Source organism: Heteronotia binoei, chromosome 20 (assembly GCF_032191835.1).
Source record: "Heteronotia binoei isolate CCM8104 ecotype False Entrance Well chromosome 20, APGP_CSIRO_Hbin_v1, whole genome shotgun sequence".
In the NCBI taxonomy this organism is placed as follows: domain Eukaryota; kingdom Metazoa; phylum Chordata; class Lepidosauria; order Squamata; family Gekkonidae; genus Heteronotia; species Heteronotia binoei.
Window position 1 is genome coordinate 24,742,818 of NC_083242.1, and position 13,584 is coordinate 24,756,401.

The window sequence follows — 13,584 nt, forward strand, 5'->3', positions numbered from 1 at the left end:
CTTTAATTGTGGGACTTGAGAGTGCAACATCACTCGGTGACATGGCAAGAGAATCCTGACACATCTCTTTGACTGCTGCAGGTCCTCACGGACCTCCTTAAAAACATTATTATGATCACCATCTTCAAGTACTTGAAGGGCTGTCAGATAGAGGATGGTGTGGAATTGTTTTCTGTGGCCCCAGAAGGTCAGACCAGAACCAATGGGTTGAAATTAAATCAAAAGAGTTTCCGGCTCAACATTAGGAAGAACTTCCTGACCATTAGAGCGATTCCTCAGTGAAACAGGCTTCCTCGGGAGGTGGTGGGCTCTCCTTCCTTGAAGGTTTTTCAACAGAGGCTAGATGGCCATCTGACAGCAATGAAGATCCTGAGAATTTAGGGGGAGGTATTTGTGGGTTTCCTGCATTGTGCAGGAGGTTGGACTAGATGACCCTGGAGGTCCCTTCCAACTCTATGATTCTAGGATTACTCCCCAAGTGCTAGGTGTCAAGAAGAGGCTTCTTGCAATTGATTTCATGCCATTAAATTTATGTCAGTCAATTGCCAATGTTGATTACCAATACTATGCTCATGAAATTTGCATTTCATATAACATATGTATTTTATATATGTCTTTCACATTTTATCTTTTATACTTCATCTGCTGAATAGCTATGCTTGGCTTTGCTTTGCATAGGTATTTATTTAGCCCGTGTAATTTTAGAGTGAACTGGAGTGTGCTCACAGGCAAGCCATGATCTCCCTTTTCTCTTGGCCTTGAAATGCAGGTGGTTATCTGAATTGCTGGCTTGGAGTTTTATCATCACAGAAAGAAACTGAGTGACTATTGGGGGGGGGGGGGGGAATTGAACACATAATAATTCAAACACTTTTGTCATCACTTTTGCGTGCCTGGTGTTGCTGATGTCATTAACTGTCATACCTAGAGCATACCTAGAGAACTGACCTTACCCTATGAAGTCAGTTCTAACAAAGAATGTCTTGCTGTGAACATGTATCTTTTCAATAAAGTCCTTATTTGATTCAAATCACAGAGACTGAGTTGATGAGAACTGCGCAGAACCTGGCACTATAGTTTGCTTGTGCAGTCAAGCTGGTCCTAAGAATAGACTCCAACGAAGCAAGAAATTATTACCAGCCTACCTGTTAAATTGCTCACCAACTTCCATACCTGACCTTTGAGCTCTGGTTGAAGCCACCTCTGGGGGAAGAATTGGTATCCAATACCAAAGGGCTTTGCCCTCTTCACATTTACTCCAGATATGTGAAAACTAATGCATCAAAGGCATAGCAGGGTTAGCATTGTTTGGTTATCAAACATTCATTTATCATTTTAAAAGTGAAAAAGAAACAATATCAGTGGTATAAGTAAAGAATGACCCCAGAATTCGTGAATGATGAAGTCACTTTATATGTATGAATGAACAATTCCACCAGTGTTACAATAGCAAGGCATTTTATGAAGCTGGTTATTTGAAGGCAAAGACCAGTTTAAACATTCTCATTAAACATTTTTGTTTAAACAATAAACAAAAATCAATGTGATTTTTCTTCTCCTTTGAAGGTTTCATACACCTTGATTGGAAGGGTGATGGATGTTGGTTAACTCTTGAAGAGAAAGTATCCACAGATCTCTTTGGAAACCCCACATTTATTGAATATTTCTAATAGCGCCTAATACAAATGAAACATAGAGTTCAGAGTTCTTCTCCTTAGATCCCAACTTTGTCTCTGTTTGATGTAGAGCCCTTTTAATTATGACATCAGACAATAAAGATCATACAGCGCATTGTGAGTTAACACATTTCTCTAACAATACGAAACAATATACTGGCAACTGTCAATGCCATTTCACTGTATAAAATGTATAAATAAATAGTAGTCTTGCAAAAAGAAAGGGTGTTTTACAGTACAATTAGCTTGGTCTTCCTCTTGATCTCTTTAAGAATGAACCAGGGCCTGGAACTCTAGAAAAGCAAAAGCAACAAACAAACCAGATTTCATTAATGTAGGGCTAGAAAAAAAAATAATTTTAAAAAATTAACCTGGATTCCTCTAAAGGTACTGCTGAATCCTGCCATGGATAGAATTCAGAGGCTCTGTGGTGAAGAGTAATCTTACTAGAATTTGCCACTTTTACATAACGATATTTGAGCCTTCACTGTATGATGAGATCATTGTTTAGGTGATGTACTGAGATGATGCCGTTGTGTGCCGTATCAGTGTAGGTGGCCTCTGGGCATGTTTTGTAAAACTCACTGCAAAAGCAGAAATCTCTGGGGGCAGCTAGAACTCCAGAACCCAGCAGATCCTGCCAATTGACGATGGAATCAAGCTTCTAGGATTGGATAGGCTTTGGGTTGGAGTGGGAGGGGAGGAGTGTGTCTTGTGGAACCAAGTCAAAATGTTACAGTTAAAGGCTTTGACCTTCAGCCTACATGTTTATCCCACAAATGTGTGGAGTGAAGGTTGGGATACGCATGTAGGATGAAGGTCAGTGTGTGAGCAAGAAGCTTGCCGTATTGTACTTTCAACTAAACAACTGTTTCCTTCAAAGTGGCTGGAGCAGTTCCTTCCATGCCATGAAGCACTTGTGTAAACACATCAAGCTGCTTTCTACTGAATCAGACCATAGGTCAGTCAAAGTTAGCATTATCTACTCAGAATGACAGCAGCTCACTAGGGTCTCAGGTAAAGATCTTTCACACCACCTGTTACTTGGTCCTTTCAAATGGAGATGCTGGATAGTGTGAACATGGGACCTAATAATGCAAAGCAGAGGCTCTTCCACTGAATCTCCACAACATTGCACTTTCTGGTTTTCTTTATGGAATGATGTGCTTTTTACCATTTCACTTTCTAAAGGTCTGTCAGGAGCTTGTGCGGTTTGCCAGATCTGGGTTGGGAAATTCCTAGTGATTTCAGGGGTGGAGCATGGGGAGGGTATGGTTTGGGGAAGAGAGGGATCACAACAGGGCATAATGCACAGTGTCTATCCTCCAATGCAGCTATTTTCTCCAGGGGAGCTGATCTTGGTTGTCTGGAGATGAATTGTAATAGTGGGAGATCTCCAGGTGCTACCTGGAGGGTGGTGGTGACCCTATTTATGCATTGAGAAATAACACGAACAACAAACATCATGAGGCATATAATTTGAGTTCCCAATGGTATTTTTGGAAATAAAAAGCAGAGAACCCAAACAGACTGCTAATTTTTTTCCCTTGGGGTGAAAAAACCCACAGCCCACTTAGGGCAACATTCTGAAAATGTGTACTAAAAAGCTGCAAGCCGAATTAGTGCTGAAGCACTTCAGTAACAGTGCAATCCTATAAAGAGTAACTCCAGTCTAAGGGTGTAAATTAGGCTCAACATTAGGAAGAACTTCCCAACAATTAGAGTGCTTCTTCGGTGGAAGAGGCTTCCTCGGGAGGTGGTGTCTCTCCTTCCTTGGAGGTTTTTAAACAGAGACTAGATGGACATCTGACAGCCATGCTGATTCTGTGAACTTAGGCAGATCATGAGAGGGTGGGCAGTTGGTTCTCATGGCCCTTTCTTACACACCCAAGGAAATGTTGATCGCCACTTTGGAGTCAGGATAGAAGCAATTTTTCTTCAGGCCAATTTGACCAGAGATTCTGGAGGTTTTTTTTTTTTTTGCGGGGGTTGTGGTTTTGTTTTTTTGCCATCTTCTGGGCATGGAACAAGAGTCACTGGAGATGTATGTGTGGGGGGAGGGAATTTGCAAATTTCCTGCATTGTGCAGAGAATTGGACTAGATGCCTCTGAAGGTCCCTTCCAACTCTATGATCTTATGTTTCTCAGCCCATTTCAATAAATGGGTTTAAACTGAAGTAACTCTGTGTAGGATTGCACTGGGGGAACCAAAAAGAGATTGCTGAGGAAGCAAAGAGACTGTATAAGGTCTGTCCTTGTAACCTTCTTAACCTTAACTCAGAATAAAATTGCAGAGTCCTTTCATTATGTTTGCTGTCCATATAAACTCTCGTAAAGAAGTTCTCTGTTAAGGATCATCACAGAATGAAATATTTTTGCTGCGCTTTGATGAGCAGACTAAACTGATTAAATCATCGTAACTTTAGCCATCTTATGGGAAACTGAAACTGATGTTTGATAGTATGTAATTGGGATGACAGAATTTATAGCACCTATTTTTATCTATTTTAATCTATTTATGTAACTGTACTATATTTAAAATGTTGTTTATCTGTCTTAATTAAATCATGACGTGTCATGTCTGTGAGCCGCCCTGAGCCCGCCTTCTTGTGGGGGAGGGCGGGATATAAGAATAAAATTTGATTTGATTTGATGATAATTGAGGTGTCTCTGTATGAATTATGACTGGATCCTTACCATCCACTCCAATTTTGCCATCTCCATCGGTGTCACCTGCTTTCAGGAAATCCTTGGTCTCCTTATCAGTCAAATCTCTGCTGCCTGCCTTAAAATTCTGCAGGAATTTCCTAAGAAAGATAGAAGAGGCATATTAGTGATAAGGCAGCAATCTACCGGAAAACCTTACAATGCAATCCTATGCAGTTACTCCTGTTTAAGCCCACTGATTTAAATGGGCTTAGATTGGAGTAACTCTGCATAGGATTGCACTATTAGTGGTGCCCTGTTTGTACTGATTTGAGTTGCAAGCTTTACTAGAAATAGACTTCACATTTTCAGAATATTGGCTTAAGAGGAGTTTTTCTCCCTACATGAAGTCCATTTTTTTTTTGTTTTGCTGGGTGGAGGGGGGGGGACTTCATTTACTCAAGAAATGTTTATACACCATGGGTCAAGAAAAACAAAAGTGTTTTTCCTCCTTTAAAGGTGTTTTTCCTCCTTTGTTTCATTATCCCAGGGTGGATACAAAGAAACATCGCTATATTTAATAGTGATGAGATGCTCCCTCAGTGCGGATAGCCCAGCCCACACAACATTACTGTAATGTAGGATTCTGCAAAAATCCAAGGAAACCCATGCTGTGCAAGGCAAAATAATAGATTTCTTTTTTAAAATGACCCATTTCCAGGTGAAACTCCTCTCCTAACTTCATCTGTGACATCTCTGTGCATGTGGAGATTCAGTGCAGTTTGGGGTGAAGGAGCCACAATGGCACGTGAAGACTGACAGGGACCAGTTGTTAGCCCCAGGATCAGGGGGCAAAATAAACCAAAGGCAGTGGAGGAGGGAGATGAATGGGAATCAGTAATGTGAGTGGAGAGTGTGCTGGCAGTGAGGGCAGGAGTATCTCTGTGAGTATCCAGATATAATCCATAAAGTTATCTGTGTGCTCCCTTCATCTCTATACTCCAGCTCCAAAGAAACGATGACTCAGTTTTTTTCACTAAGGTATGTTCTGTAAGGGCAGTATTTGTGAAATCAGAAAAAAAAATATATTAGTGGGCCACAATTTTCCTAATGTCATATTAAAAAACAGCTAAACAGAAGCTTCCTTGCAATAGGGAACAATCAGGTTTTTTCTAGGGGAGAAAAGTGTGAAAGATGTTTGGGGGGGGGGAGAAGCCACATGCTTCTGTGTAGTCAGAGAGCTTCTTCCTTTGGAAAAACATGCTGCACAAAAGAGCAAAGTTTATAAAGCAAGCACTAGTTGGAAAGAAAGTTAAAGGTGACAACATAAATTACATAATAATGTGCTGTATCTTTAACCCATGAAATTTGAGGATCAAGGGAGAGGGTATGTGATGTATTTTGTGGCTGGATTGTACCACTTCAGAATACATATTTGAACGCTTACACTTAAAAATATTTCTCCCTACACATACCAGGATAACTGGTCAGGTAGAAGACTGAGCCAAAATGGTTTCTCTCCATACACGTTCATTGTGAATGCGTGTGGAGTTTTTACCTGTTTGCTAATAGAGTACCATCCTCCTTCTGTTCTGTGCAACCTCTCTGTTGAGATCCTCTTCTGAAGCCCTGAACTCTTTGGCCCACACACAAAGGTGAGAGGTGAGTGCTGAGCAGAGACAGGGCTCTTTTAGTGGTGTTGCCTCACCTCTGGAATGCCTTCATCCTTGATGCTCACCAAGTACCCTTCTTCCTTTCTTCCAGGTGCCAAGGCAAAACATTTCTTTTTGCCCAGACTTTTAACTAAAGAGGTTTATCTTCTTTCTTAACCCTGGTTTATGGTCTGCTCTGAGCCTGAGGACTGTGTTAAGAATATCATTTTAGGCTCCTAAACATTTATTTTACACACCATCACCGGATTCTGAGGGCTTAGATTTAATTGCATAGGATTGCACTATAAGGCTGCAAAAATAATTGTTTTAGATTTTTAAAAGTGTCCCTGATCAACTGAAGAGCTGCTATTTATAATATATATTATAGCTATTTATAATATATATTATAATATATATTATAGCTTTTCATGCAAGTTCTTAGAAAAACACTGTAGATGGCAGGTATAATCTTAGAAGAGGTGTTTTCTTCTGCATAGGAGAGAGAGGAGAATGCATTTTTCCTGATGGCACCTACTGTAAAATGTGTACACAATCTAACAACAAAGCCCCCCCTTCCTTTAGAACTTTATAAGCAACTGCGCACAGATTGACAGAGCAGTCTTTAGCTGAGTCTTGTGTTGCCAACCTTCTCCTCTGTGAGTATCCAGATATAATCCATGAAGTTATCTGTATGTTCCCTTCATCTCTATACCCCAGCTGGAGGGGGGCCAGGAGATCTCTCAACTCATATCCAGATAACAGAAAGCAGCCCCCCCCCCCTGAGAAAATGGCTGCTTTAGAGGGTGGACTCTAGGACATTGTACTCTGCTGAGGTCCCTCCCTTCTCCAACCTCCCCAGGCTGTACCCTCAACATTTTGAGTTATGTCCAACCCAGAGGTTGCAACCCTAACTGAATTACACCCTTCTAAGTCATCAGTGGACTTATAAGAGTGTAACTGCGTTTGGAGCTGCCCTGCAAGTCAACCAATTGAACCAAAACTCATCTGATGAATTGACTACATTTTCTTTAATTGAGTGAAAGGAAAGGGAAAGGTCCCCTATGCAAGCACCAATTGTTTCCGACTCTGGGGTGACGTTGCTTTCACAACGTTTTCATGGCAGACTTTTTTTTAACGGGGTGGTTTGCCATTGCCTTCCCCAGTCCTCTGCACTTTCCTCCCAAGCAAGCTGGGTACTCATTTTACCGACCTCGGAAGGATGGAAGGCTGAGACAACCTCGAGCTGGCTACCTGAAAACCCAGCTTCCGCCGGGGATCGAACTCAGGTCGTGAGCAGAGTTTAGGGCCACAGGACTGCAGCTTTAACACTGCGCCACGGGGCTCTTTTTAATTGCGTGACAGCTCTAAAAGTAACTGTGCCTGTGCTTTTCATCCGGCAAATGTTTGTGAGAATATGAACATATGAAGCTGCCTTCTACTGAATCAGACCCTGAGTCCATCAAAGTCAGTATTGTTTACTCAGACTGGCAGCAGCTCTCCAGGGTTTCAAGTTGAGGTTTTTCACACCTATTTGCCTGGACCCTTTTAGTTGGAGATGCTGGGGATTGAATCTGGGACCTTCTGATTACCAAGCAGATGCTCTACCACTGAGCCATCATCCCTCCCCTGTAGAATGGCTTATTTCCTTCAAAAGAAACACAACTCACTTCAATTCATCCTCCTCAATGAACCCACTCTTGTCCTGGTCAAGGATTCCAAACACTTTTGCCAGCTGCTCCTTAGTTTTGCTGTTCAGACCTACTTTGGCAAAAAAGGTCTTGTAGTTGAAGGAATCGGCAGCTGGAATTAGATCAGGAAAAAAACAGGTGAAGTGTTGGGAGAAGAGGAGTTAATAAAGAACATCTCATCAGCCTTTCTTTCCCTTTACCAATTACTGTTTCTTTGGAAGCAGTAGGTGATTGACAGGGTCATCCTAAACAGAGTTAATGACTTTAATGGGTTGATTTTGATAGGTTTAGAAGGACATAATTCTGCTTAGGATTGCACTGTCAGGCATTCCTCCTTCTTGAGTCTAGGATTTAAAGGAAGATTAGGAACCTACATAGTGCCTTCCCTCCCCCCCTTCAGAAAGCATAATAAATATGAATTGAGTTTGAAGCTGGGTGTGCACTTAAACAGGTCTTGCAACACACAATCCATTTCAAATCATTGAATGTATAGCCAGACGTTATCACTCTGAGAGACTGAGGATGTTCATGTTGGAGCAGAAGTGAACATAAGAACATAAGAGAAGCCATGCTGGATCAGGCCAATGGCCCATCCAGTCCAACACTGTCACACAGTGGCCAAAATATATATATACACACACACGCTGTGGCTAATAGCCACTGATGGACCTCTGCTCCATATTTTTATCTAACCCCCTCTCAAAGCTGGCTATGCTTGTAGCCGCCGCCACCTCCTGTGGCAGGGAATTCAGTAAGGCTGAAACTCCTCCGAGCTTTTCTTTGGCCCAGATGTTAAATTACGAAAAGCAAACCGTTGAAGAAGAGGAGGAGGAGATTGGATTTATATCCCCCCTTTCACTGGGAGTCTTAGAGGGGCTTACAATCTCCTTTCCCTTCCCTCCCCCATAGCGGACACCCTGTGAGGTAAATGGGGCTGAGAGAGCTCTTTTGATAACTGCTCTTGAGAGAACAAGTGGCTGTCTGCTTAAGGGCTGCTGGTGGTGAAGAGAACAAGCTGTTTCAGGGTACGATGAAAAAGCGCCAAAGGCTACAGTTTGGAAGGGAATGCCTTCAATGATTTGGACCTGTTTCCAGAACCACCAGAAAGACTTACAAAGATGAAACTGACAGGCCTTGCTGATGGCTGTTAGGACAGTGAGCGGAAACTGAGGCCGTGCTGCTGGAACTTGATCCCTGGAGATATAAGAAAGGAAACTCCTCGGATGAGTCTCCACAGAGGTCTTCCTCTTTACACTGGCTTTTCATTTATAATCCAGAGAATAGGATGTTTTATAAGGGGGAAAGCAGCATGGCATAGCCCAGTCTTGTTAGATCTCGGAAGCTAAGCAGGGTGGGCCCTTGGACGGGAGACCACCAAGAAAGATTTGGCAGAGGAAGGAAATGACAAACGGCTTCTGCTTCTCACTTGCCTTGTCAAGCTCCTTACAGGGGTTCCCAATATGCTGGTTGCACCTTGATAGCACATACATTTAGGATGTTCTGTGATGGCTATTTCAGGTTGACCTGTTTTGAGCTGGTTTTGCTGTAGTGTTTTCAGATTGTTTTTAAGACTGCTCTGATAATTTTTAATCGCTGGTACCGTTTGTCTTGTGTTTTGTGTTTATTACCATTTCCTGTTAGCCAACTCAAACCAGGGAAACTCTTGTCAGCCTTGAAGTTTTGATCTTGGGCTGGTGAATTGCAAGCAGCAAGTAAGCTTTGCTTCGGCCTAAAATAGAGGCGCACCATTTTCTACTTGTTAATTCCTCCACTTTTTTCTTTCTTTCTTTCTTTTTTTTTAAAGATGACAAGGCGTAGAATGAAGGGAAAAGAAGGAAGTAGTTGGACAGATATGGTGTAAAAATTAAAAATGACTGAAGGTTGGAGTTACAGATGCAACCGTAAAAGTGGAGGTTTATGATTCTAAAGGGCTGCACCTGGAATGTTATGGCTGCAGGAATACCCTCTTGGGAAACTCAGCCTTCTGGTCATTCATGAACACAGTGAGCTGCAGTTTCCCAACATGGATTCACTGGGTGTATAAGTAGCAAAACATACACACAGAGTCGTATCTAACAATACGCATGCACTTTCTTTGCTTTTCCCTGTAAGAGGCCCTGACCTGAATGAACCAGGCTAGCCTGGTCTCATTAGATCTCAGAAACTAAGCAGGGTTGGCCCCAATTAGTACTTGGATGGGAGGCCATCAAGGAAGCCCAGGGCTGCTATGCGGTGCAGGCAATAGCGGAGTACCTCTGTGGCCTCTTGACTTGAAAACCCTGTTGGGGTTGCCATAAGTTCACTGAGACTTGACAGCACTTCCCACCACCAGCACCGTACAGGAGAATCGCAGTGTCAGTTGTCTGAAACAGACTTAGGATCTGATTACCATATTTGGATCCAGGGAAGAATTTACCCGCAGGTCAGATTTCTTTAGTCAACTTGGGTGATGGTTGGGGGGGGGGGGGCGGGGAGGAGGTAACCTTTCCTTACAAGCATGGTGTAGCTAATATGGCTCTAGATTTTTACTTAACTGTACTACTATAGGCACCTTTCCCATAATATACCTTCCTCTCCTCTGCCTATGGCATACAGATATTTAAACAGCATAAAATAACCTGGCAACAGAAGAACAAGATTCAAGCCCAGGAACATCGTTAAGCTCAACAAAATTTCCAGGGTGTAACGTTTTGAGAGGCAAAGTTCCCTTTGCCTGATTCCTGACAAAAGGAGCTTTGACTCTGAAGTCTTGTTGGCCACTGCATGTTATTGGACTCAAACCTTACTCTTCTCCTGGAGACCAACTTTCCCCTGTACGTGGAGGTTTGAATAAATGTGGTCAGGCTGCGGCATTCCCATCTTCAGCTCCTGACACCTCTAGTCAAAGGTACTCAAGGTGGTGGTGCTAGGAAGGAACTTTCTCTGCCTAGTAGCCCAAATTGCATTAGATAAAGGTGGGATAGGCGAAGGCCTCATGGTCCACTGAAAAGCATCTTCATGTGCTCAAACCTAACCTTCACATATCATTCAGCCTTCTGACAATTCTAGGAATGTTGCTTTCAAGGAGATGGGAGGAGTATGGAAGCATTTGAAACCACTAAAATTCTCTATTACATTGAAGCCATTGAAGTTTGCATGTTTATGGAGCTAAGCCAGAGTCCTGCATACCAGACTATTTTTTCGAGATAACATGGACAGAAAATGTCACCAAGTGGACATCAGAAATCCAGTTAATTAAGCCCAGTTGTATAACTCATTGATGCCATCCCAGCTTTCCACTAGCTGTTTAGATAGTGATTGATTTAATTACTGTTTGCTCAAATGCAAGACTAAATCCCCCCCCCCAATATGCCATAAAAAGGGGGGGGGCATGTAAAATTTGCTTACAAGTTAAAGTTATATCCAGTAATAACTGCATATAATATTTCTTACATCGAGAGTCACATTCCTCTCAAGTATAGTAGAAAATAATGTCTGATTTAATTCGTGGGACTCTAAAGTGAGCATTTTCTCAAGATTATTAGCATTACCCATCAAATTGGTGTTGCATGAGGGTTTTTTCTGATGTCTCCTAAGAATCTGTGTGTTTATGGAACTGTTGCAACAGGGGGTTTATCCAATCATTTGTTGTATTGGCCCTTGCACATAGATTAAACCCAAATTCTAGCATTAGATCTGGAAAAAAAATCATATACATCTGGATAAAAGATTTTTGATGAGAGTCAATACAGGCACATTTTCACGGACATAGTAAAAACATGCTCAAATAAAACCTTATTAGGGAATTAGAAAACTCCTCTTTACTTTTGAAGGGACGAGTTAAGTGCGGTGAAGATTCGGAAAATAATTAAGTTCTTACCCTTGGGATGTGTCATTTATAATTTGGATGCACCCGATTGTGTTTTAATACTTTTAAAAAAGTTTTGAGGTACTGGTTCTTCTCTATTGCTAAGGCCTCTCTATTTCTATGGCTAATGCTATTAAGAAACGCTATTAAGAAATCGCTCTGATTCTCTAGCACTGTGCAATCAGGTCCACAAACAGCAGAGCACAGAGAAAGTTTACAGGCACATTATCTCAGGGGAACAGAAGACTTGTGAAGCCGGGAGTTACCTTTGCAGCTGTCTAGGCCGGCAGCGATTTCTGCATCAGTCAGGATACCAGCGAAAGCCATGACAAAGCTATGGGGGAGGAGGGAGAGAGAATTAGCTTGTTAAAAAGACAACAGGAAAGTTATTTAACTAATGACATTTTTTTTTCAAGGAGAGGATGACTGATGCAGGAGATCTGTCGGGGGAGGGCGGGATATAAATCTGATAAAATAAAATTAAAAAATAAATAAATCTCAAGATAGGTGGCTGTAGCCACCGGAGCTCAGGTTGATCTCGGCTGTTCCGCATCTGCCAAAGAGGGCAGAGGTTTTTTCCTTGGGTCTCAGGGAGACGGCGGTGACAGCAGCAGAGAGAGCCAAGATTACAGTCCAAGGCAAAGCAGCTGTTGCTCAGAACCGGTAAGCATTGTTCCTTTTTAAAATATCCTGTTCGTCCACCCAGATGACTTTTTTTCCTCCATCAGGACGGTAATGGAGTGGATTCGTTTTTTTTTATTTTTATTTTTGCTGTTCTCTCAAAAGTCGACTTTCCAGTTTTGTATGAAAAAAGCCCTGAATTCGGGTACAAATTCTATTGGTTGACCAAGCTTGTTTGAATCTTGATAGAGTTTCCAAGCAGTTGGCTATTAAGTTGTTGAAGGCTGAAAGGCTTAAACTCACCTTGTTAGTTGCTTTCCAAAGCTGGGAGGAGAAGGGGGCAGAGAGAAAGAAAGATCTAAGGAGAGCTCTTCTCTTAGGCTAGTCGCACTGGGCAGAGATCCTGTCTTATATAGGGTTGAGTTAAGACCCCTCATGCCTTTTACAGAAGTTCTGGGGCCACGTCATTGCTCAAATGCCCCGGGGGATAAGATACTGTAGCTGACAAGACCTGCTAGCTAATCAAATTGATATTTATATCCCAGAGGAATGTACATGAGGTCTTAGACAATATAACGAAGTACTAGAGCTACACAAAGTCTCCCCCCAATTGCTGGGTCCTACTGACACCCTCGTTTTAAAAAAAAAGATATATATACACTAAATTTAAAGATGAAACCATTTTTGACATTTTGACTTTATGCGGTTTTCTGCTAACACTGTTAAGAGTTCAAAATTAGATTTGGAGGCTGCAGAACTGGAGGTGGGTTTTTTTTTTAAAACACAGAAAACAAAGCTGTTGGGTTCAGTGAGGCTATTTGGGAAAGTAACAGCGCTATCTTAAGCAGAGTTACGTTCTTATAAGCCCTTTGAAGTCAATGAGCTCAAAAGGGTACAACTCTGCTTAGGATCTCATTGCACCACTGTGGACTGATCTGCGGCAGTGCGTCTTAGAATTGATGGCAATGAATTCTATCTCCCCACCCCCCTTCTCATGTCTCAGTCGTTTTTAAATGACATTTCCCTCCCATTTACAAATTTCTGAGACCCTTCAAAACCAGATCACTAAGCAACCGGTTTAACTAACCAAGTAATCCAACAAGTCAAATCAGTTCCTTTCAATCCAAAACACGCTTATGCTTGGAAATATGAATTGCATTTCCCCACTTCTAAGTCTTAAAGATGCAGCCCCACGTGCCACATTTTGAAAACAAACTTTTCTTTGGAATGTATTAATTAAATTGTTCATTTTGTCTGGATGATTCCAGCATCTTCACCAGCAACTTGTTGCTTTTTGTTGACTTCAGTGTTGCTTTCATGTCTCTTGTTGAGGCTTCCCAAAGTACTTGGGTGTATACTTTTTGCAGATTCAGCAGTTTCTCATTAATTTTTGGCATGGCTTATAATGAATTGTTTTACATTTTTTAGATTGCAATTGCAATGTAAAGGAAAAG

The 13,584-nt window shown here is 41.8% G+C and overlaps 1 protein-coding gene across 1 annotated transcript; it reads right to left on the reverse strand.

Annotated features, from left to right (window-relative positions):
* Positions 1 to 1,389: 1,389 nt before the first annotated feature.
* Positions 1,390 to 12,556, reverse strand: LOC132588472 (parvalbumin beta-like). The gene is made up of 5 exons (XM_060260865.1): positions 12,434 to 12,556; positions 11,776 to 11,843; positions 7,642 to 7,774; positions 4,374 to 4,483; positions 1,390 to 1,969 (listed from the first exon to the last, which is right to left on the reverse strand). The coding sequence occupies exons 2-5, from the start codon at positions 11,834 to 11,836 to the stop codon at positions 1,944 to 1,946; spliced, it is 330 nt and encodes a 109-aa protein (XP_060116848.1). The 5' UTR covers positions 11,837 to 11,843; positions 12,434 to 12,556; the 3' UTR covers positions 1,390 to 1,943.
* Positions 12,557 to 13,584: the final 1,028 nt, after the last annotated feature.